The 25951-nt window shown below is 38.6% G+C and overlaps 1 protein-coding gene across 1 annotated transcript in view; it reads right to left on the bottom strand.

Annotated features, from left to right (window-relative positions):
- Positions 1-1419: 1419 nt before the first annotated feature.
- Positions 1420-25951, bottom strand: part of ARHGEF12 (Rho guanine nucleotide exchange factor 12) — a 168244-nt gene continuing 143712 nt past the window's right edge. Inside the window, exons 27-41 of the mRNA NM_001123033.2 lie at positions 25218-25303; positions 22271-22396; positions 20539-20653; positions 19143-19243; positions 16923-17000; positions 15470-15545; positions 14805-14972; positions 13219-13306; positions 12501-12587; positions 12296-12375; positions 11768-12001; positions 9134-9604; positions 7617-7933; positions 6423-6492; positions 1420-5525 (exon numbers count right to left, since the gene is read on the bottom strand). Of these exons, the coding sequence (NP_001116505.2) occupies positions 5515-5525; positions 6423-6492; positions 7617-7933; positions 9134-9604; positions 11768-12001; positions 12296-12375; positions 12501-12587; positions 13219-13306; positions 14805-14972; positions 15470-15545; positions 16923-17000; positions 19143-19243; positions 20539-20653; positions 22271-22396; positions 25218-25303 (2108 nt within the window). The 3' untranslated portion in view covers positions 1420-5514. The remainder of the gene's footprint in view (positions 5526-6422; positions 6493-7616; positions 7934-9133; positions 9605-11767; positions 12002-12295; positions 12376-12500; positions 12588-13218; positions 13307-14804; positions 14973-15469; positions 15546-16922; positions 17001-19142; positions 19244-20538; positions 20654-22270; positions 22397-25217; positions 25304-25951) is intronic.

Here is a 25951-nt window from a genome sequence, read left to right as displayed (position 1 = left end):
GTAAAATTCTGTAAAGGAAGACTTATAGTTCCAATAGCACCCTAATCAAATGGGGGGGAAAGATTGGAATAGAAAGAGCTACACCTACCTTAAATAATTTCAAACCAAGACCTTGGCTGATGCCCAGGGAATGATGATGTCTCACTAGTAATAATAGGTGGCAAAACAATCATATTCCCTGACAGCTAAAATCAAGAGGTGTTTTTAATTAGCATCTAGAATTATACTTGACATTACAGAAAAAAAAAGGAAAACACCTACATCTAACTAATTATCTGTAATGTTTCACAACTTTCGTCATAGTGGGAAGATATAAAGTTTTAATTGAGAAGTAAATTTTTTAAGAGGACAGATCCTCTTATCTTTCAAGCTGGCATTAAAACTTTGGTGAACCAGTCAAAAGGTGGAAGTAAATGCTCACATGCAAAGACAAGAGTTTGACCTTCTCCATTTCTGTAAGAAGGTATGGGTATTTATTTCTTCTATCAGTTATGTTTATAAGCAGAGCTTATACAAACAGGTTAATTGCTGCAAGTACATCTGACTTAACTTTTTAAGGTTTAAGTAAAGGATCTACAAAACACTAAGCATTTTTATTTATTTATTTATTTTTTGGCGGCATCACACGACTTGCACAATCAGTTTCCCAACCAGGGACTGAACCAGAACCCAGGCCACTGCAGTGAAAGCCAGAATCCTAACCACTAGGCCACCAAGAACTCCACTGATTTTTTTTTTTATTATTATGCTTAGTAGATCTATCAAACACATGCTAAATAACTGGAAACTAAAATATATGAAGAATAAATCAAATTACACCTCTATGTCGAAACCAACATACCCCAAAGCCTAAAACTTGAGGTTCTGAAATGAAAGAGCTGAAATGGGATCCATAAAGCATAGAAATGGTTGGTAGTTTAGGAAGTCCAACACCAGGGATAAGAATGGTAATAAAGACGTCTTACTTCATTTAGGGTAGCATTAAACCAAAGTTACCTTTAAGTAAGCCATAAAGGCTGCTCCATTTACCCCACTAACGTACATTTAAAGTTTTTATGTTATATATATTTTACTACCATTAAAAAATAATAATGTAATAGGCCCCAAATCATTGTACATTTTAAATGAGTAAATTGTACAGTAAATGAATTATATCCCACTAAAACTGTTAAAAAAAAAAAACCCAAACAACACTGCCCCAGATGCTGGGGCAATTCCAGCTGTGAGTGTCCCCACGGAAGTTTACATGTTACAGAGGTCAACTGGCTGCCTCACTAGTAAAGATGCTCTGACCAGTAGAAGATGCCTGACAGTCACCGCCAGTGAGATTAATTATGGCCTCCTTGGTGTCAAAACTTCTCTAAGATAACTTGAATAAGACAAATCAACAGGAATGTAAATAAAAAGTCACATACTTGGTTCCTTTAAGCATATTTAATATTTGAATTCTCATTCTTCTATTTTCCCAGACCCCAGAAAACAGAGTTTTTAGATGACCAATATTTTGTTCCAGAAACATACAGCCTTATCAGCTAATTCATAAAAGAGCTATTTTACAAAGGTACATCTGGATAATTAGAACAATAAAGTCTTTTAGGCATTTCAAAATGTGATCAGTAAAAATACATGATTATTAATAAAGTTTTTTTTTTTTTAAGATAGTTCCAGATTTCTTTAAAAGTAATTTCTGTTAAAGAGTAGTACATGATTGTACGGTGAACAAGGAAAATAAAATGCTCTAGTAGGAAGAGGCTGATTAAGAGTGACCCACAGTGTGCACAAGTTACAGTTATGTTTGTGGCACACCTGCTTAGCCATTGGCACCTGGAAATGGCGGGCAGGGCTTCCTTCTAGGAGGTACACTTTTTTTTCCTACCAGTTTATTTTCAAAACCATCAGTACCAGTGGAGAAGAACAAGGCAAAGGAACTCTTTTCTTGAGGAAAGAATAATTACGCAGATCACTTTGAAAAGTGGTGGAGGAGTCAGAGAAAAAAGAAAAAAAAAGATTTAAAAGAGGAATTGTAATTCTAGGGAATAAAAAGTTAGCCAGCAGAAAGATGACTGGAAGGTCCTGCTTAATTTTCTATCTTGAGGTCCTCTGAACACAGTTTTGAACCTTGCCCCCTGTGATATATAGGGGAGGAAAGACTGACCAAAGCTCTTGTAGCTCAAAATTACATCATATACCACCTTCAAAGAAGACTTCCAGTTTGAAATACAGAAGCTCCACATAATACACTGAATTTAATGATACCAAAAAGAAAAAAGTATGCGAGCAAAAGACAACTCACAGTAGGCATAATTGTTTTCTTTAGCTTCAAAAATAAGGGAACAGTGGGCTTTTCTCCTTTACTATCACACTGGCTCCCCACCCTCCTCCAAGGACAAATTAACAAAAAAATTTTTTGAGAGGGACTCATCCTTTCTAACGGTCGATCAAAGTTGTTTCAGGGAAAAGAAAGCAAAAAAGCACCTTTTTTGTAGCATATTATAATAAATAGTTACAGTTCACGTCCTAATAGCCAAAGATAACCCAAGCAGTCCAAGTTATTCATAGCTGGTTTTAAAGTACACGAAATATATGACTTCTAGGGCAGTGATCATGATTTTAAATTACAGCACTTTGGGGTTTATTGATTTGCCTTGCTGAACTTTGTTCTCTGAAAAGGAAAGAGACACCTCAAATGTAATCTGCCACTTAATAGCAAGGGATCCCTTACGGCCACGGGAAAGAGCACAGGGTCACGGCAGGTCACGATAGCTAAAACCCGCTCTCCTGCTCTGGGAAGGTGGCTCTGTCCACCGCCCTTGGATCTTTCCGCATGGAAGTTGATTCCAACTTCAGTCACCAACTTGGAGAAAACGGCTTTGATGGTCATCAGTCTCACCCAAAAAGAGATTACCTAATTCCATTGTCCTGAAAGGCAGGTATAGTATCAAAGTAGGATGGATGTGATTATAATGGACAAAAGGGAAAAAATAAAAATAAAAGGAGAGCATGGGAGGCCAGGATGAGGAGGAGGAGGAAGACATGAGGCTGGTGAGATAGAAAAGAAAACTCAAAATCGTGGAATCTTTTCAGAATTAGACTTCACTTGGGGGCTTCATTTGAAGATCTAGATACGAATTTATTTGGAGGTACTAGAGCAACAGTCAAAATATTTTTCCAGTTAGCCCTGTTTTTGTTCCAAGGAGAGGTTAAACTTCAGGAAAAGGAAAAGCAAACAGTTGCTAAGGACAAGGGGTTGGCTGAACCAGAAGAGAAACTAAAACTCTGCTAACGTACAAATCTTCTTAAATAAATGAGTGCTAGGGAATTATTCAATGACCCTGTACTATCTGAAGTTAAGATGAAAGTTCTATTTGTATTTACCTTTCTTCTGATTAACTGCCCACTGATGGTATTAGTGTCAAGTAACTACAGGTACCCCTTTTAGTTGGGAGTGACTACATTATTTCCAGCAGCACAATGTAACCATTTGGTTTCTACTTGTTTCTCTTAAGAGATACAGAAAGTTCAAGTCCCAAGCTTTACTTATATATTAGATTCTGCTTCTAAATTTTTTAATCCCATTTTAATTTATACTTGGGCTATAAATCAAAATAAAATTCTAATTTATAGATGAGGTCCAACGATCCAAGTTGGTCTATTTAAAAACACAGATCACTTTTGGAAAGACAGAAACAAGAATCTGGACATAGATGAGCTTTGCTAAGTTGTAGTGGTGTTTATAAACACAGTTGGGAATCCTTACCACTTATGATGGGGGGAAATTTTATATATATATTATATATATATAATGTATATATATATATTTTTTTGGGCAGATGGTGAGCGGATGGCAGGGAGAGCAAAATTACATCTTAACTACCCACAGAGTTCAGAGGGTACTACTGAAAGACATGAGCAGTGAATCAACTCCTTGTGTATTAACAGAATTGTAATATTTGACAAATGATTTCATTTTTGATTGGCAAAAATACTTCAAAACACATTAATATATACCTGATGCACAAAGAAAACCACAGAAAGCCAACAGAACTGAAGGGAGTTCTCAAGTTGCAGTTCTGAAACATGTATCCTCTGGAGGGTGCTGCCAGGGCTACTATTCATTCTAGAGCAGGCAGTTCCCAACGCCTTGCCTGCAGTATCCAGTGTATGTTCTGGTCTGCAATTTTTAAGGTCAGTCATGCACCAGTGTGGAAAAAGCTCCAGCAGTGAAGTCAGAGGATGTGCTTCTGGAGCTGGCTGGAGCAGCTCTGCCTTCTCCACCGCATCCTTCTCCACTCCACCCTTGGCTCTCTTCTCAAACTCTAAGAGCCCTTTGGCACCATCAGTGCAAAAATCAGAGTCAAACCTCCAGGTACTAAAATTTTACTGGCCTTATAATCAGCAGTACCCGTGGCTCATGAAAGCCATTGTTCAACTCAGTAGTGATTCAGTTACATAACCTTCCCACACTCTCACCCGCTCCCATCCCACCCTTCCTCAGCAGCCCCCACCCCTGCCACCACCTGAAGCATCTCTGCTTGTTTTCGCTTCCTGCTCAGCTGGCAGGGATTATTTTACACAAGTGCCAAGGTCTAATGTATAATTATAAAAATGAAACAATACCAAGGATAACAAATTTATAGTCAAGAAAATAAAATTTGCTTTCCTCTCCCTCCCAAATCCCAACCCTCAACAGAAAAGGAGACGATAGAAGAAAACACACCCATTTTCAAGTGCCTGCTATTTAGTACATTGAGGATTCCTGTTCATTGGGAGCAGATCCCAGCTACAGAGAAGAGGTGCTGGCCTCAGGTGAGAGGAAGCCCCGCACCTGGGAGCACAAAGCTCAAGTCCTCTGCTCGGAGGAGTCGCAGCAGAGGACTTTTGAGTACGCTTTTGAGGGGACCCTCAGACGAGCAGCCTCCGGGACAGCAGAGGGCACGGGACATCATTCGGTAGAGACCTCATGCTCCTCCCTCCTCTGCCCACTCCCTCCCCCTCTTCACCTCTCCAGCCACCTCCTGATACCCCATCCTGAACTCTTTGCTTCAGGAGCAGTCAATCCTTGGGTGTACTAAATACAAAGGGCTAAAACTCTCACTACTCAATTAAAACAAAACATGGCAAAATAAAAATTAAAATGTGCTTTCAAATACGGAATGAAGTCAAATAAATACATCTGATTTTCTCTTTCTCTTAAGTCTAAGTAAAATTTCATATTCTACACCCAAAGCTCTATACATTTGGTTTTTGTTCTGAATCAAAATGGATTTCCGAGAGTGAGAAGAGCAGGACGAGAGGACGGATGTCCCCTCGCAGACAGACTTGTGCAGCTGCCAGGCTGTGAAGACCCAGTCCTGCTCTGGGTCCCGGAGGGCATGGCTCCCCCAGGGTGTTTGCAGGCAGATCCTCCGTCACACGTCACACTCTCTCTCAGCGTCCACACTGGAGCCAGGACATGGTGAGACAAGGCTGGTGCTCAAATCCAACAACCTGCAGTCACCTCCAGGACACGTGGCTCTAACTTTTATCTGGGAAGAACAAAGAGGTGTAGAGGTCAAATTAAGGAGAAAGACTGAGTTCAAATTAACTCAGAGAGGGCCTCCCTGGTGGCTCAGTGGTAAAGAAATCGCCTGCCAATGCAGGAGACTCGGGGTCAATCCCTGATCTGGGAAGATCCCACATGCTGAGGAGCAACTAAGCCTGTGCACCACAGCTATTAAGCCTGTGCTCTAGACCCGTGAGCGGCATCTACTGAGCCCACACACCCTAACGGCCATGCTCTGCAACGAGAGAAGGCACCACAATGAGAAGCCCATGCACTGCAACTGGAGAGTAGCCTCCACTCGCCGCAACTACAAAAAAGCCCTCGCAGCAATGAAGACCCAGTGCAGCCAAAAATACATACATAAATTAAAAAAAATAAATAAAAATAAAATTAACACAGAGAATACATCTGAAACCTGTGGACCTTGTTAACATCTTTGTTTCTGGATCGGAATAGTCTCATTCAAAAGAATGAAGGCAAATGAGTACAGACTACTGCACTGAACACGGGAACCATCTGTGGTCCCTGGGAGACAGGAAAGCACAGCAGGACCCGAGGAGGGCCTGCCTCCACCGCTGCGGAGCCTCAGTTTACCCCCTCACTGCAGCTCTGCCTTTTGCTTTTGCAAAGGGGAAGGACGACAGAACGCGAGTGGCGTGGGGACTGACAACTGCAGCTCCTCTTTGAGAGGAAGAGCCGAGTCAGCAGACAGTGGCCTCTGCTTGATGCATGATGTTCGGAAACAAGTATCTTTTTTTTTTTTTAAGAGATGAAACAGAATCTCACAAGGTTTTCACTTTAAAGACTAATAAATCATTTCATTCATTGGACTGTTCAGGCAGGATGATTCTTGAGTCAGAAACCCACAGCATTCACACACCTGAGTGCTTGTCTGTGAGGGCTGATCCAGCCAGCCTTTGGCAAAGAATGGTGTAACTTTCCTCCACCTTCTGTAAAATAAAACCCACAGGTTTTTCATTCAAACATCATTTTAAAAAAACTTTATTTTGAAAATAGGAAAGAAGGCTTTTGTATATTACAGGTCTAAGTTGTCAAATTTAACATTAACATCATTAAAATTTTTGTTAATAGGGAAAAAAAAGAAGTAAATTTCATTTCCTTTTACCTGTTCCTCCCTTGAGTGAATAACTTAAAATGTTCCCATGCAGAAGAAAGTAGAGGAGAGGGCAACTATTAGAGGTGATTATTCCCTCCTGCCCTGGAGTCACCCTGAAAACGATCCCATATGTGGCATGAACTAAGTTAGAGCCAATGTGCCCTCGAAGGCCTCTTAGAATCTTACCAGCCACAGGACATCCCTATATGTAATCCTACAAAGAAAGGAAAACCTATCACATGAAGGTGAAAGAAAAACTAAGGGAGATCAATCTTTAGCTAAGAGACTAAGAACACTTTGAACTCTGCCCCCAAAACCTCTAAGTAATGTCATGACAAAACATCTGGGCTCTGGTACCTGTGCCTACGGATGGCAAACTTACAGAGTCCTGTTGTCAGAAATGACCACACAGGTCAGTTCTGCAGTGATGGCTCACACAGTGACATCTTCAATTGCCCATTTACAGAACCCCTACTCACAGGCAGGTCTTTAGATTACCACTGGAGCCACTGGAGACAATTTCTCTCTGTCACAGCATCTGGGAAACTATCAACATCACCCTACAATTCACAGATAATTAATAGGTGATGGCAAGTTAAGGCACTTCCCAGCCTAGATTCCTAACTACACAAACTCCACCTATCTCAGCTTATTGCTCACATTTTCTCATGGAGGTCAGCCAATCATCCCAAATGTATTTAGGTCCTTAAACTTTGAAAGCCATACACACACACAGTTTATAGAGTACAACTTTTTCTGCTCTTGTGATGTGTAACCCGATAAAACAACGCCGACCTTAGTTTTTCATCCAGGTCTACTCACAGACAATGGTCAGAGAAAACACACAAATCTAGACCCTCAGCGAGGTTACTGACATCAGCATGTTGATCATTCTACACTTCCTCTCTGTTAAACGTGTTTCTTATATCCGACTCCTAAGGATGAAGTCCGAGGTACCTTTAAGTGTTCAAGGTCAGCCTCTATTTTACGAATGTACTCCATGATCTGGCTTTGTGAATCAGCACAAGCAGAGGGACTCTGGATCTCAAAACAGGAATCCTCCATAGCTCCCCAGCGCTGCTGGACCAGTAATTCTGGGTTGAACGGTGAAACAGCCCCATCAGAATGAGCATTCTGGGGAGAAGGCTGCTGCTGGTGTCCAGAGTCCAGAGAGGGGATGCCTGCCCCGGGCTGAAGGGGGAACGAGGAAGCAACCTCGTCGTCTGTGGAGCTCTCCTGCACCGGGTCATAGCCATCAAGGATCAGATAGGTTCCTACGGACAGAGACAGGACAGGGTGAAGAGGTTAGTACCACCTCCAACACATCGGAAAATAGATGTGGGGTGATGTGCTGACACCTTTAAAAGCTAGTGAAGTGAAAGTTAAAGTTGCTCAGTCGTGTCTGACTCATTGCAACCCCATGAACTATACAGTCCATAGAATTCTCCAGGTCAGAATACTGGAGTGGGTAGCCTTTTCCTTCTCCAGGAAGTCTTCCAAACCCAGGGATTGAACCTAGGTGGCCTGAATTGCAGGCAAACTCTTTACCAGCTGAGCCACTAGGGAAGCCCAAGAATACTGGAGTGGGTAGCCTATCTCTTCTCTAGCAGATTTTTCCGACTCAGGAATCGAACTGGGGTCTCCTGCATTGCCAGAGGATTCTTTAATATCTGAAATAGCTTAAAAGCTATTAAAGAGGGGGAAAGGCCATTAAGTCCCAAATTTCCAAGTTATGTTTTCAGGACATCAGAATTTTCTTACTTCAGATTAAAGGTACACTTAGCAAACATTCCTGGTAATTCTGGAATAACTTAATGTTTGCTAGCATTTTACAAGTTAAAAGCTGAAAACTACCGAGTCCCTATATTATCTTATGACCACTTTCCCTGTCAAATACCTACGTGGCCTCATCTCTCACCACTTTCTCCCACAGCCTGTGCTCTTTAACCACAGGACGCCTGCTCTGGCCTCGCAGACTGTGTGCTCACCTCCTCTGTTGGAACACTCTACTCCTGGACGCCCACACAGCGCCTTCCTCCCCTTCCCCTGGGTCTCTGCTCAAGTGCTACCTCACGAGAGGCCTTCTTCCCTGACCACCCTGTCCTTCCTCCTTACTGTCTGTGCCCCTCAGTATGACTTATTTTTCTGTATCATCCTTACTATCTGACATCTGTTTATTTGGTAACTTATTTATTGTTACTCTTTCCCCAAGTGGTGGTGAAGCTTCATGAGAAGAGTGAATTTTTCTGTGTTTTATTCACTGTTCCATCTCCCAGGACCTAGGATGGGGCCCAGCATAGAGTCGAGACAGTATTTACTGCATGAAAGAACAGACACTATACACAGACACACAGGCACACACGTGAGATAACACATACAATAACACATACACGGATATCCAAGCAACATCGATTTCAGCACACAGGACAAATAACGACGATCGAAATCAAAGTTTAAATGTGAAAGGAACTTGCCTGAGATGCGCAAATTAACATCCTTCTCTTCCTTTTTAACTGCTCCATCACCTTCTGATGGATTATCATCACTATGTGCTTCACGGGCATCAAAAAAGTGCTCTCCACTCTCATCAAGACCCCCTTCTGGCTCTGAGGGAGGCATCTCTGGGGTCATAATCATGTGGTCCATTATTAAAATGTCACTTGCCTGGCTCTCTTGGAATGCCAGTACTACTGAATCCCGTGGAGCAGAAGATTCAGTTGAAGTCCGTGGACTGTAACAAGTTGAAATGTCACCAGTTCCAGTTCTAAAGGGCATCTGTGCTTCAACAGGATGACAGGCCTTAATATTTTCAGGGTTCTGGGTTCCACTGTCTGCCTGCACCCCCAGAGAGGCTGTCCTGCATCTTGGAAAATGTGGCCAGTCTTCCTGAGTGCTCTTCTCAGTCAAGCCCAGCTGGTGTACCAGCAGCTGCTTCAACAAACCCACTAGAAGATTTAGGAAGTGGGGAGAACACATGCATTCACATAACCTCAGACAGACAGAATTAAATTAGAGGAATTATAATTTCTCTCTTAAAGCCAGTACCTTTTTACTAACATACAATAAAAAACATTAATTTCACACAACCATTTTTTGTTTGGTTTGAAAAATGAAATAAAACACCATCTAGAGAAAATTTAACATTAAACTAGACAAAAAAAAAACCAAAACTTGAAGAATTCTCAATGGAGATTTTCCTATTATTCTCCTATTTAAAACTGTTAAATAATCAATACCATGCCTGCCTCCACTTCTTCTTCTATATAACTGGAATAATACCCCCAAGGTACTTCTTAAAAGGATGTAGAAAAGCTGTATTAATCTGAACAAAAGAATTTGAAAGTTCTGCTTTTTCCAGAAACAGACACTATCTACATAGGCATTACTTTTTCTAATTTTATTAGAACATTAATTTTATCATCTATAATAACCCAAAGAATCTCCTTAAATGGTGACAAAGAAAAAAAAGCTGGCCTGTAAATTTAATTCCAATGTTTGGTACCATGCATAATTTCAAAGGATAAGGAAATATTTATTAGTTTTTAAAAATGACCTCACTAAGTAACACAGCTTCCTTAGGTTGCTGAAAACAGAACCAATTTAATTTTAAATGGGCCAGTGTATGCTGTGAGGCCACTCAATGAGAGGGTCAGTGGAACAATGTTAGTGAAACCATCAGAAATCATTACCACTGTTAACTCAATGAGTCTAGAATAAAGTAAGTCTTAAATGACTTGACCAATTCCCTACTTTCAACTACCTTAATTTCTGTCTTCCCTTTAAATAAAGTCTCCACATGGGTTTGGGTCTTTGACCCTCTGTCTCTGTTCTGCAGTTACTCACTGAGAGATGCTATGAATTCATATGGCTTTGATACTCAGAGCCACCATTCTCCCTAACCTCCTCCAAAGTTCCAGTCTTAAAATTCCAACCTCCTGCTCATCCTTCCTCTTAAAAGGCTTGCCATTCATTACCTACATCTCAATGTTTTAAAATTGAGCCCACAATCTATGGCAAAGGAAAGGAGGAGAAAAGAAAGTGTAGCAGTGGGCAGTGGCAGTCCTTTCTAATTTTTATTTCTGATAAGAAAACTGAAATTATCTCTAAATATTCCCCTTCCTTTGTCTTCACATCCAAAGAAGTCAATTGTTTTACGTATTTGTTGGTTCCTCACTTCAATTTTATTTCTCTAACACCATTCCACCATTCTAGTCCAAACCCATTTAGCCTCAAGCCCAGACCACACCAATCCTCTTTCCATTCAAATCCTTCTGCAGCTCTCAGCCAGAGTATTCTTTCTCATTACTAATACATACACTCCAGCTTAAAAACTTCAAATGGTTCTTTCTCTGCAGCCAGCCTTTTTCCCTTCCTCCAGTACACCTGAGACATGTGATGCACTCCTGTCTACACCAGTGGTTCTCAACCAGGCTGGAAAGGGGGGCAGATAGCTAACAGAGTGGCAAGGACCACCCAGTTGTGCATCTGTGTGTGTGTGTGTGTGTGAAGAATGGACTGCGGTGAAGAATATTACAGTATCCACAAGAAAAACAGAAGAATATCTGTAGCTTGAAATAGTCCTCAAAACTCCGTGGGGTGCCACCCTTCAATCTAGTCTTCAGGGTCCACAACAGCTGGGCTCCACAAAGTGTCCTCCAGCTTTCTAACCCTATCCCACAACTCCTTTAGCTTGTGTGGTCTCCCACACAGGCCAGCTGCCCTACTCACTTCTTTCTGAACACCCCCAGAGGTTTAGCCTTTTTGCTGTTGGTCCTACCATTCTTCTTATCTGAATGACTTCTATTTATTCTCCTGTTAATAAATACCTATTTTGAGTCTTACCCATTCTTTAGGAAAGTAATCACAGCTCTCTTGTTTTCTAATGCTTCCCTTCTCTGGTCACTCAAACCAGATCAATTTTGACATACCTATAAAACTTAAGAAGGTAGGGGAAAGTTTTCTGTCATCTTCCAAACTAGATCGTAAAATTCTTAAAGGGAAAATTCATAGTTTATACTTTCTTGACTCTCCCTAAATGGTTGCATAGTACATTATAGAACTCTCGTGCTTAATAAGTATATCTGTGTTAACGTATGAATAGAACTTACAATTCCTTAGTGCATCCAGGGCCCACCGTTCTTCTGAGCCAGGCAAGTGTGGATCTGGGATTGTGACTTGATAATTCACTCCGACTTCCTTTAGTGTCCCGTCTGCATGCTGCTCCTTTGCAAACTGTCTCTCAGCCACAAAGAGGTCATCTACTTCCGACTTCCCAGAGGTACCCAGCGAATGAGACTGAGGTTTTGATGACATTAAAGGAGACTCTAATCCCAAATCTCTGTCTGTTCAATGGAATAGAGAAAGTAGAATACATCTTAGCAAAACTTTTAATGTGAAGCACCCAGAAAAATATTTGGAAAAAAATAACCACATGAGCTACAGAGACTGTCCACGAAGTAAAATGCATGCACTTAGTGTGGCATTATGATGACACAGAAGGCGCATGAGCAAAGTCTGTTAAAGTGAACGGCAGATGCCAGAACCTGCATAAACCAAAGCAGTTAAGAGTCTCTTCACATTTTATTAACTAGCATGTAGACTACTTTCTTCCAGGTTAACTTTGACAAACAGTTTACCTGGACTCTGCAGACCAGTGACTGAAATGTCATGATGTTCCACTTTTAATTTTGGAGGTTCTTCTTCATCGTTGTCTCCTCTGCAGAAGAAAAAATAAATAAATAACCTTTTAGCCTTCACAAGGTGCCTAAAGATCACTGCAACAAAATGTTAAGAATCATCCATCATTTTTCTGATGCCACTCAGGAGCAGAGGCACACTCACTCGCACGGTGGCGGCTGGGGCAGTGGGATTGGCTTTGTGGACTGCTCCTTCACGGATGCGGCCATCCGACATATTAGGTCCTGCCAGCTGCACGTTTGGAAACAGCACAAAACACATTCAGAAGGGCAAGGAAAACGAAACACATTTTAAACATACTCAGACAGCAGAAGTAAAAACAACGAACTATACCAGAAACCAAACCAAACCAACCAACCAAAAACCCTATTTCTGCCAGAGGTTATCTTTATTTTGGAGACATACTATTAAGTAGAGATTATAAAAACTCTATACTTTAAAGAAAAACCTAACAACATTATGGATACACTACCCATTAAAAAAACTTCACTTGACACTTGTAGAATTTTTTCTTTAGCAAAGATACTTTTCCAAGTAAGAGACAAGAATATTGGAGTGGGCTGCCATGCCCTTCTCCAGGGGATCTTCCTGACTCAGGGATCAAACCTTTATCTCTTACAACTCCTGCACTGGCAAGTGGGTTCTTTACCACTAGAGCCACCTGGGAAGCCCAAGTAAGAGACAGCTGTCTAAAAGAACAAGTTCTTAAAAGAACACCTCTCAAAGAATACAGAGGAAGTATCTGTTTCCATACAGTTTTTGGTTTTCAAAGTCCTATTACAAAAGCAAGGTTAAGATTGTGGAATATTATATTCAGAATAATAAGACACAACAGAGCAAGGTAGCTATGTCCAGTACATACACAGTCTTTTCAGAAACTGTCTGTGCCACCAGTTCATAAATTTGGGCTCCATTATCAGACATGGAGATGACGAATAAAGCTTTGTTATCTGAAAAAAAACAAGACAAATTTACTCTAACGATATGACCCACAGAGGCTGTGAAAGATGTTTCTAGTATGCTGGTACTCTTGTGCATCTTAATCTAAGTAAAGGTTACACGTGATCACTCTGTAGACACTCATTCACTTAGTAAAAACTCATCAAATACAACTTAAAAATTCTGCAAATTATTTTATCTTATACTATATATATATATTATACTTTAATAAGACGAAGATTATAAAAGCTAACACTAATTCCACAGTAATTTATTAAAAACAAAAAAGTGTCTATTATCGAAATTATTGAACTAAACATTATTTTTGCATTTATTCCACATTGCCCTTTTGCTAAATGGGTAGTTGGTAATATTCAGTAGGTGTTGATGAAACAAGGTCATAAATGTATCTTACCACCATGGAATTAAGAATTTTAAACAGGGATCTTCATTATTAGTACTGTTAATGTGTAACTTTCTAACTTAAACTGATTTTTAAAAAACCTAAACCACACCCACTTCTCCTGTTTTTGCTTTTTTCCCCACCATATCAAAAGAGGAAAGCCCTGTCAGTGGCTAAATTCAATATTTCTTTTGGTAAATGTCACACTGCACTTGAGAATATGAGCATTATTTTCAAATATCTTCTGATATTGATTTCTAACATAATGCCACAGTGATAAGAAAACAGACTCTGTATGATTCAATACCTTCAGACCATAAAATTTTACACCCAACATATGTCTTTGGATATGTTCCAGTATCTCCTGGTTTATAGTCTATGGGAACCTGAATAGAATTTCTATCCTGTTGTTGTGTGCAAATTATATAAATCTTAATTATGTTGAATTGGGTCATAGTGCTTTTCCAGTCTACTATATCCTTCTACTTTTCTGTCTGTTCATTCTATTAATTTTTCAGAGTTTGATATTGAAACCCCAACTAAAACTCTTTATCTATTTAAAAAAATAATCATAATGTATAGTGGAACCACATGTAACTTTGTTTTGTATCTTCCAAGTCTCTGGTAAAGGTGTTATCATACTTTCATAATTTAAAATAAATAAATATTTTATCTTCTCAAAAAAATAAAAATAATCTAAAAAAATAAGTCTGTCTGCTATATTAGATGCTGCCCAAGCCAAATAAATTTTTGCCCAAACAAACTCTTGAAGTTTTTAAAGAAACTAACAAAACAATGAAAGCCTTTTCAATGGCATTAGCTCCAGTTCACCATCTTCACTGATTTGAACATGAAATAAAGATCAGAGTAATATGCAGAAAAATTTTAAATGTGAAAAATTATTCAGAGAATCTAAGCATCCTAAATAATTTGGGGATATAAACTCATAATTCACATTCTAGGCAGTAAATGCATTTCACTTGATCTGTATAAGAATATAAAAGGAGCAGAACTCCATGCCAGCTGTGCAACTCAGACAACACTGAGTGTCTTATGCAATGTCATGATAAACCTGGAGATTAGTGTCATTCAGCGGACATACTCGCCTGTTGCCACTTGTCGAACCAACACTGTATTCAGCTTGATGACGGGGCTAAATGTGTGTTTGCTGTCAGCTGTAGATGCCAGAATCTTACTGTGACACCTTAACACCAGTCTATCATCCTGCTTTTGTAACAATACAAGAATATCTTCCAGCAGCAATGTATACAGATCTAAAAATAAAAATGTAGGAAAAGGTGATTAGTATAGAAACTGAGACGTGTTTTATAAACTTTATAACAATTTGACATAGAAAACTGATTTCTGGTAAATCTAGTAAAAGTGACTTGCTATTGTGTTTTTTAATTTCATTTTTAATAATTCATTTTTAAAGTATCACAACAAATAAAAAAACAATGGTTCTTCACCACAGATAGTTTGAGATAGAGAAGTTTAAAAGAAGCTTAGCCTGATCAGCATACAAAGATGGAGACAGGACTGGATAATGACAAAATTTTCTGCTTAATTCCTAAATAAATATTTAACACATTTCACATGTAAAACAATAACATAAGCAGATTTTTTGTAAATGTATAAATAACACAAAGTACCACTGCTAACTGCTGTAACTGAAAAATGTGAGTGGATGTCTTTTCTGTTTGGCATAAGGAAACTTTCCTATTCTTTTTCTTTCTCTACTCTCCCCCACATTGGCAGACAGTACACCTACCAATTGTTTTATCTCTATTCACCTTCCAAACCAATGGGCCTTCGTGAATCATCTTCCTTTTTGTTAAATCCAAATTCTGTCAAAATAAGGAGAATTATATACAAATTATTTCCAAGCACTTAAATGATATTCCATAGTGTCTCCTTTCAAGAAATTCCTAATATAAAAGACATCATTTACATTCACGATTATTGATATCTGTAAGCTACTGAAAACAGAATAAAAATCCAGTTAAAGTAAGCTGCATAAAATATTCTAAAAAGGAAAATGCATCTCGTAGAAAAACACCCAAGAGTAAAATCTTCCCAATCGCACTCTAAACAGATGACAACAGCTAATAAAAATGAAGCAAACGTTCAGTCCCTAGAGTCTCAACCCCCTTCCTTATTTTTTTCTATGCATAACTAACTAGACCATGGCTTATGCATATGAAGCCTCTGAGTTCTAGGCTCTTGTTCCAAAAAAAGCTCTAAGGACAGCATTCACAGAAGTCCAGGAAGTACTCAGGCTTGCTCTAAATATCAATAACTTGAGAGAATTATCTTTTAGTATAAGCAGCTCTAGAAAAATCTTAAGTCTCTGGAAGTTAGGAAGCTCAGCATATCAGCATGTTTTGATAAGCTGTTATGTAGGACATAAAAGTCTATTTTAATAGTTACCAAATAAATCTGCCAAAAGAACCAGTGAAACAGTACAAGAAAGACTTAAAATCCTCAGAAGTTAATTAACACAAAAACTCCATGTACTAGAAATAACAATTTATAAATATTTTACTATCATTCCAGTAATGGTTTCAACTTTAATGCTTTAGAAGAGCTTCATAGAAAAATAATTATATTCTTTAACTCAAAAATCTGGAAAGTTCCAACAGTAAACAGCCCTACTCTTACTCAAACTATAGAGTACAATAAAATTAAATTTAACAGTAAGGAATGTTCCTTAGTCTCCCACAAATTCTTGTCACAAAAAGTTAGTTTCACACAAAATATTACTCTTATGAAAGACTAAAGCAGTCTTTACACACAGACCAAGACATTTAAAAGGAAGAAAACAATCCTTAGTATAGACAATGTATGATATAAGAACTCCTTCAGGTCATGTATGTTCCCACTGAGATGTTAATCATCTGCCAGGTCTTCAGTACATTTTTTTTTTTAATTTTTAAAAATTTTTTATTTTTTTAACTTTACAATATTGTATTGGTTTTGCCATGTATCAACATGAATCCGCCACAGGTATACACGTGTTCCCCATCCTGAACCCTCCTCCCTCCTCCCTCCCCGTACTATCCCTCTGGGTCATCCCAGTGCACCAGCCCCAAGCATCCAGTATCGTGCATCGAACCTGGACTGGCGACTCGTTTCATATATGATATTATACATGTTTCAATGCCATTCTCCCAAATCATCCCACCCTCTCCCTCTCCCACAGAGTCCAAAAGACCATCTCTTACCCTGAGCTCTTCAACATTTGGGTATTCTGACAACTTCAGATTAGAGGTATCAAGGCGACGCTGATAATCTTCCAAGCGCTGAAAATCAGAGAGGACGGAGCTAAGGTTACTCCTTTGAGGATCAATGACCTCCCTGTTTCTTAATTGAATGCGGACACTGCCCCTGCATTTACTGAGCGCTCTGCAACATCAGCCACAACTGACAACTCACTCTTTCTTAAAACACTCCTTCTTTCGGCTTTGGTGACACTACCCTCTCCTGGTTTTCCTTCCACCTCTTCAGCTCTTCCAATCTTTTTTTCAAACTCTCTGGCCTCTAACTAGCTTGTATTTAATTTCTAAATAGTAAATCATGTACATGGTACAAAATTCAGAAAGTAATATAAGGCACACAAAAAACAGTAAGTCTCCCTCTATGTTTGTCCACGCTTTCCCCACCCCCAGTTTTCTTTAAAGAAGTAATCACTAATACCCATTTCCTGGGTAGCCTATGAGGAAAATTCTAAGCAAAAAAGAACACATATGGATATAAGTTAGCTTGGCTCTGTGCATTCTAAAGGAGATCAGCCCTGGGTGTTCTTTGGAAGGACTGATGCTAAAGCTGAAACTCCAGTACTTTGGCCACCTCATGCAAAGAGGTGACTCATTGGAAAAGACTCTGATGCTGGGAGGGATTCGGGGCAGGAGGAGAAGGGGACGACAGAGGATGAGATGGGTGGATGGCATCACCGACTCGTTGGACTTGAGTTTGGGTCAACTCCGGGAGATAGTGATGGACAGGGAAGCCTGGCGTGCTGCGATTCATGGGGTCGAAAAGAGTTGGACACGACTGAGCGACTGAACTGAACTGAACTGCCTCTGTGCATGCTGTGTGTAGATACACCCTTTTTAAAAGAAATATATGGTAACATAATATTTTCATATATGTATCACTTATTCAAAAATAACAATATAGTCATATACACATTTCTGTGTGTGCATCATATCAATATATCTTGGTGATGGTTCCATTAGCAAATAGAGAGTGGGCTCATTTTTTCAGTGGCTGTGTGGTATTCAACTTTGTGAAAAAGCTATAGTTTAATTACATCTTACTAATGGACATGTATATTAGGATCCACTTTCAGAGGAAAAATGGTTGGATTAAAGGGTGCATACATTTTCCCCAAGATTATAAAATATTTCTAAATAGAAAGGTCGGCATGTATATAGTAAATGCCCATATACTCATCTAGATTCCACAATTAACATCTGCTCTATCTGCTTTACCATGTATCTGTCCATCTACTCATCCCTCTATCTATTCATCAATCCATTTGATATTTTGGATGTGATTCAAAATAAGTTACAGATATAAGCACACTTTAAACATTTCATCATTAACAGAGCTAACAAGAGTTCAATATTCTTAATGGGAGTTCAATATTTGTTTATATACAGTGAAATGTACACATTTTAAGTGTACCTTTCCATGAGCTTTTACCAATGCATATACTTACGTAGTCAAACTCCTATCAAGATACAAAATATGGCCATCACTTCAGAAGGCTCTCTCATACTTCCTCCTAGCTAATATCTGTCCCCACATCTTCAGTGACAAACCACTTTTCTGATTTTTTTCCACCATAAATTAGTTTAGCTAGGTCTTATAAGTTCACTAAACAGAATATATATGTGTGTACTCTTTTGTGTCCAGTTTCTTTCACTCAGAATAATGTTTGTGAGATTCACCCATTATTGCTGGGATTACATTAGTTTATGACTATACTACATTTGGTTTATGCTACAAACATTCCAGTAGAAGTCTATGGGCATGTATCTTCATTTCTCTTGGGTAGATCACTAAGAAGAGAATGCTGGATCAAAAGATGAACACGTGAATATGTGTTTTTTAAATATAGATATAAATTTCTAATTTTCCCTCTAGGGTTATAACATTTTACATCACAAACAACAAAATTCCTATTTTTCCAAAGTTTTACCAACAGACTGAATGAATGAGCAAACAAGCAGCTAGAGATGCTTAAGAGAGCCAAACACAACTCTGACGTCCTACCACAAACTGATCTGGCCCCACCTACTACATGAATAGGTAACCAGAGTTCCGCCCTTCAATTATGTAATAACAGCTACAAGGGTTACTAACAGGCTCTGGGTAACACGAATTTAACGTTCTTATTCTCACTGTCAACCTGTGTCTTCTTGCTTTTTCCTTCTTACCTGCTTGTTCTCTGCCTCCTTAACAGCCTGGTTCACATAATTTAAGATCTGACGACAGTGATCTGCAGCTTTCTTCACCTTCTCCCTTTCTGTTGGCCACTCTAAATATGGTGAAAAACATCCAAAATGTAAAATGGAGGAAATCAGAAAAGAATATAAGCATATATATATATATATATATATAAAGGAGATACCACTTTATTTCAACAGTATGAAAGCATACTAAGACCCTGAATATTTTTATACCAGGATAAAAAATCTACAGCAGAATCTTAGTTTAGGTAGTCTTGGGACAGGTAAGACTTCTTATCACAGTCTTTAAGCATAAATACTAATTTTTAAAAAGAAATCAAATGTGAGGAGTGATGCTTTATATCCAGTATCAAGCCCACCCCAAGAAACGGGTTTCATTCACATTGTAAGCTTATATAAATGAGACTCCTTTCTCCTTGCAATTTCAAAGTGCATAGCCTACAAGATTATGTACAGTTGACTAGTTAAACAATAATTTTGAGTGATAAAATAATTAAAAATAGCTCCAAAATAAGTTTCTTTAAATCTGGGATTAAAGAAAGAAAATAACTTACAATACTTGTTATTAAAAGAAGATGAAATTCACCAAAATGTACTGAGATTGTGTTGAAGTTATGTTTTGGTAAAGAATACCAAATCAGAATATTTAAAATTATAATCCTCTAAACAACAGTTCAATTATACTGAATAAATATATTAAAGTACAAAAATTAATGTGTATGAATATTTTCAAATTCCCAGGCATAAGAAATAGGCATTTAATTACACAGAAGTATTGAGAACTAAGTAAGTATAAGAACCTAAAGCTCAATTGAGAAACTCAGATTCACTTTGTATTTTAAAACAAGAGAGCTGGAGTGATAATACACTGACTGGACTTAATGAAAGTACATATCAATAGATATAAAACATCTCTTCAACCTGGTACAGGCCTTCACCAAAGGAAATAGGATGATACATGCTAGAGGAAGTATTGGTAAACTTTTCCTGTATATTTTACAGGCCAAATGGTCTTTGTCACAACTATTTAACCCTGTTGTACAGCAAAAGCAGTCAAGAGATAATATTTCAACAAGTGAGCACGACTGGCTGATTTATGTTCCAATAAAACTTTTCTTACAAAAATATGTGTGAGCCAGATTTAACCATGATTCACAGATTGCTTAAACCCTGTGCTTGAGCTACTAATGGAGCACATTAAATCAAACAGCCTGAAGACAACTGGAATCTTGCTAGACTATTTTGCCATACTACTTGGAAATTCAAAGTGCCAGACACCAGGATGCTGTGAGAGATTATTCAGCAAAATGTGTTTTTGTTGTTGTTGCTCTTAAGCTCTTTAATTTCAGTGAGAATGTTGTACCTGTGTATTTGGCAATATTGTCCAGGAGAAGAGGGTACTTAGTAAGCCTCTGCATTTGAGTGGGAATGATATCCTTTAGCTGCAAACGACGACACAGCGGATTACTCTCAGCGTCCTAAAATTAAAGGCAAATAGTGAATTTGTAATTCTTATTAGGACTATAATTACCTAACATGCACCATATATTCATCATACAGTTCTGGTTCAGCATCACAGTTCTGGTTATTAAATCAAGACTTAAAACCTGCCAGGACATGCCACTGGCACACTCCACTTCTGTTTTCTTCTTTAATCATATAATGTAGCCTTTATCACTCAGCAAATGGCTCTGTCCTATCTGTTTAAGCAAGGATTGAGAACACCCATAATCATCTCTAAGAACTGCTTTCTTGTGAAAAAGTTTTATCTTTACATACTAAGAAAATCTAGTTATGTTTTCCAATGATTGGCTTTCCCACCAAAAGCTAATCAATCAGTTAATCTGCTATCTGCCACTCCAAGTAGGCACAGTAGATTATAAATATAGATATATCAGCTCAGCTGTAACAGAGGTCTGCAAACTTCTCAATAATATGCCAGACGTGGCTTTGAATGTCATCAGTCTCTGTCACAACTATTCCATTCCGCTGTTTTAACACAAAAGCAGCCAGAAATAACACCTAAAGGACTGAACTTGGCTCTGTGGAGTAGAGTTCTAAGAAGGCCTCCAAGATTCCAATTTTCTGGTGTACAACCTGTATAACCCACCCCCTGCCCTTGAGTGTGGACAGAACCTATCAATATGATGGGTTATCGCTCCTGTGATTAGGTGACTATCAGTTAACTCTGAGTCAATCAAAAAGGAGATTGTCCTAGGTGAGAATAACTTAATCAGAGGAGTCTTTAAAAGCAAGCTCTGTCAGAGAGACACGTTCCTACTGGCCTGGAAGAGAACACCACATCTTATAAACTACCTACAGGGGCTATGTGGCAAAGAGATTTGGGCGCTTGCTAGGAGCCCAGAGCAGTTGCTAGCCAACAACAGCAAGAAGACAGGGTTCTCGATTATACATTTACAAGGAAGTGAATTCTGCTGACAACTAGTGAGCTTAAGAGAGTCCCAGATGAGAACTGCAGCTGCAAGTGATACCTTGATTTCAGCCTGATGAAAGCATGAAGAAAGAACATAGATAAACTGTATTTGTACTCTTAAACTACAAAACTGTGACATGATACATCTGCATCAAGTTGCAACATTTGTGGTGATTTGTCTACAGCAATACAAAATAAACTGTGTTCCAATAAAACTTAATTTATAAAAACAGGGAAGAGGCCGGATATGGCCCGCGGGCTCTAGTTTGCTGATGGTTATCTATACCAATATATAGCCCAGTAAGCATGACTGCTGTTTGACTCTTCTCTGGGCTGGCTATAAGGCCCTTCTCAGGTTTTGACAGGATTATTTCAATAGTGTGCATGGCCATTTCCTGCAATATCTCCAAGGCAATGTGGAAGCAATATCTTCTAAGTCAAATATTTTAATCCCATCATATATTCTTTATAATTCACCATTACAGTATCACCTTTATATCCTCCAGTAATTTAAGAGATAATGTATGGCTTTAAAAATGTAAACATAGATATAACCCTTATGCAAAATTTTAGTCTTAGAATTCCCCTAGTTCATTCCGTAATTGACCCCCAAAAAAACTGCATTTTTTTTTTTTTTGGTTACATGACTCACTCAACTCACTTGCACAAAAGTCTGGAATCGAGAATCCTTTTTCTGGCGAGACTTGATCATTTCCAGGGCAAAGGGTTGGTTACTGCAAAAGGTAGCAGCAGCATGTTTCAACTTTTCCTCCCCGGGTCCACTGAACTGTGCCAAGAACACAAAGAACACAATAGAGAATGGGATACTGAGCTTATGTAAGGCCAGGCAAAAAGACAGACAGCCACAATCCTTCCAGTATCCCAGTAAGTATCCCCAAGTGATAAGGAGCAGAAATCTACATATTTAATGTGGATTATCAAGGATTCTCCACTAAAAAACTTCTGACTCTGATGTATCCAGACCTTTTTTGATCATCGTATAATATTTTCTTGTTCACAGCTTACCACAACTTAACCTTTTCAGTCTATCCCACTTCTAAATCTGACAGAAAGGTTGACAGCTGGGGAATATGAGACACGAAATGCTTAAAGACTGAGATTACAATTTGATTTTCTTAGAATCTGACACCTTCACAAAAATTACTATCTTACTGCTCTAGGAAGAAAATCCTTGGGATTCAAGCTTACTTTCTTACTTATGAAATCCAGGGCAGGTCATAACTTCTCTGGGTCACAATAAAATTAAATCACTTCTGCTTCACCTATGCAGAAGGTGGAGCTCCATCCCTTAAATTTCTCTTAGGGAAGATTCATGAGCCTATGAACCTCTTTTACTAAAAATTATACTTTTTACTGGCTTTCCAGGTAGTGCTACTGGTAAAGAACCCACCTGCCAACGCAGGAGATGTTAAGAGATGCGGATTCGACCCCTAAGTTGGGAAGATTCCCCTGGTGAAGAGGACAGCAATCCACTCCATTGTTCTGGCCTGGAGAACTCCATGGACAGAGGGGCCTAGTGGGCTACAGTCCATGGGGTCGCAAAGAGTTGGACACGACTGAGTGACTAAGTGCAGCACAGCACAGGGCATTTGTAGGTAAATGCTCAGTACTTTCCTCTTCAACTATGAAGCATGCAGAGTGATGTTTTAATAGGTTGCTCCAATGTTGTATTTTTATTTTAAATATGACACTCAAGATATTTAGAGATGAGACTGGCAGAATTTTTGGTATGTTAGTCAATCTAGGTACCAGGCAATTACTAACAGCAGCTGGGTTTACAAAAGAAAATAACGCCCCAGGCTCAAGCAGTTTTACAGTGGTTTTACTAGCAGCAAAAGTACATATAAGGTGATCTCATGGGGCCAATACTGGAAAAATACTCTCCAAAACTATTTTTAAAAGATAAAATAAATCTAGACACCTATTTACGATTTCTGCTTTTAGTATTTCTGGCCAATGCTTTGCCCTAAATTAAGCATTTGTACCTAGCAGCAACTAGCCAAACTGGTTAGTCTATTTTGCTTTTCCTCAATCTCTTATAGGCAAAACACACTGGTCAAGAATACAGTTCTTTTTACATGCTCTAAAATAAATTTTCTGTCCCACTTTTAAGAGATATCTCTTTTTCACATGTAATATTTATATAGTCCAAAGGGCTATTACAAGAGGACCAACTGTACTTTTGTACTTAATAAAGTACATAAATAAAGTACATAATAATGATGAATCTCACTTGACACTTGGTGTTAAACATTATTTATATGAGATGTAAATTAAACTGCTTCAGAATCAAGATAGATATCTTAAGTCCATATGACTCACAACTTTTTAATCCAAATGGAGAAGAAAATTGATGCTACGCTATGTCATACTACAAATTTTCTATTTCAAGTTTGGTAGTGTGCTGCCAAGCCCACAGAACTCAGAGATCAAGAAACAAAATGAGTCACACAACCACAGAGTAGCCACAGAATAAGCTGAATTTTCAAGGAAGTTAAGTCTCCTTAACAACAATAATGCCAGCATGGGTCTAAGGAGAAAATGCTTTGTAAAGTTCAGGAAATGCAAGGTGAGACTGGATTAGGATTCCCTGATCCTGTTTTACATGTCAAGTGGCTAATCATTAAGAAGAGATCTACTAATAGATTAGTAGATTCTGAGTCATGGTCTCACCATCAGAGGAGAGTAAGATGAAGATTGTTTTGGTCAACTTATCAGTGTTTAATCTTTCTAAAAGTTATCATTGTAAAATTACCAAAATCTTTTGGCATTTCCTCAAGCAGTCTACATACTGAAGTAAGTATCTGCTGGCATATCTAAACAGTTCCTGTTCAATCAGTGTTAAAATTTTGGGAACGTCACATGTTTTACTATTACTCATAGGCTTAACTATAGGACTTTCTTTAAGCGTCTAGATCAACTCCATTTTCATGTAGGAAGATTTTCTATATGCTCCAGTTTAGGTGTCCCCCAAAATAACCTGTATTCTCCCCTTTTTGTAACATTAATCACACCTGAAATAATGACTATTCTTTTCCCCATACTGATTATAAGTTCCACAAGGGCAGGAGCCGTATCTGTTCTGACTGCCACTGTATCCCCAGAACCTAGAACAGTGAGTATATGCTGACAAAGAGTCAGCCAGAAAGATAAATGCAATCTGCCAAGCAGCTACTATAGTCTCTGAACCCTCTTTCCTTATACTGTAAATAAGGTTAAGTAATTTTCTCTTTTCTGCTTTTGTGATGGTAGCTCACAATCTGTAATTGTCCAGGGTTTTACAGTACATTTCTGAGATTTTGACAATAAAAGACAGCTAAAATTCCACATCAGTTAAATTATTTTTATCAAGGTCCATTTTACTCTACGTTCTTTAAAACACAAAGAACTATTATTTTTAATTTGATGAGAAAAGAGCATGCAGTTGAATGGGCACTTATTAGAAGACTAATTAAGAATACACACTTGGACCCTTTTTATCTTTACATTAAAGGATGAGTTTGCATACTTGGGAAGGTTAGTAGCTTAACCTTAAATCTGATCAAATGCCTATGAAAATTTTTAAATGAAATCACCAATGTCCTTACCCAGATCAGCAAATCTTCCCCAATCTGATCAATAACAGAGGTCTCATTCCTCTTCCGAATAGCCTTCATTTGCTCATTCAATCCAACTAAGGGGGTGAAAAACGATGAAAAAAAATTAAGCATACATTCACTTCAGGCTGAGATACTGGTAGTATCATGAATCTAAATTTAAAAAAAAAAAAGGATTTTTCAGAGTAGTATGACTTCTTCCCTCATAGTTCAGTCAGTAAAGAATCTGCCTGCAATGCAGGAATCTGCCTGCGATGCAGGAGATCCAGGTTCAATTCCTGTGTCCAGAAGATCCCGCAGAGAAGGAAATGGCAACCCACTCCAGTATTCTTGCCTAGAAAATCCCATGGACAGAGGAACCTGGTGGGCTACGGTCCATGGGGTTGAAAGAGTCGGACACGACTTAGCGACTAAGCCACATAGCTTCTAATTGCCTTAAATATAAATCTGGACATAATTCCTATACATCTACATATTTTTAGTTCTATATGAAAACCAGTTGCCAAAGCATAAAATAATGTGGAAACGAGCACATTATATACAGTACAGGGGCATCAAATACACATTTAACTTCAAGATTCCATCTGTAACCAGCCATGCTTGTAAGAAAACAAACTTCGACTGTACAAGTGACTCTGCCCACTATTCCTCTCAAAACGTGTGTTCCCAGGCAACGGACATCATCATGCTCAAATGTGTCACGCACACCGGTGAGACTCAGGAGC

Source organism: Bos taurus, chromosome 15, assembly GCF_002263795.3.
Source record: "Bos taurus isolate L1 Dominette 01449 registration number 42190680 breed Hereford chromosome 15, ARS-UCD2.0, whole genome shotgun sequence".
Taxonomy (NCBI): Eukaryota; Metazoa; Chordata; class Mammalia; order Artiodactyla; family Bovidae; genus Bos; species Bos taurus.
This window is presented reverse-complemented; position numbering and strand designations above follow the sequence as displayed.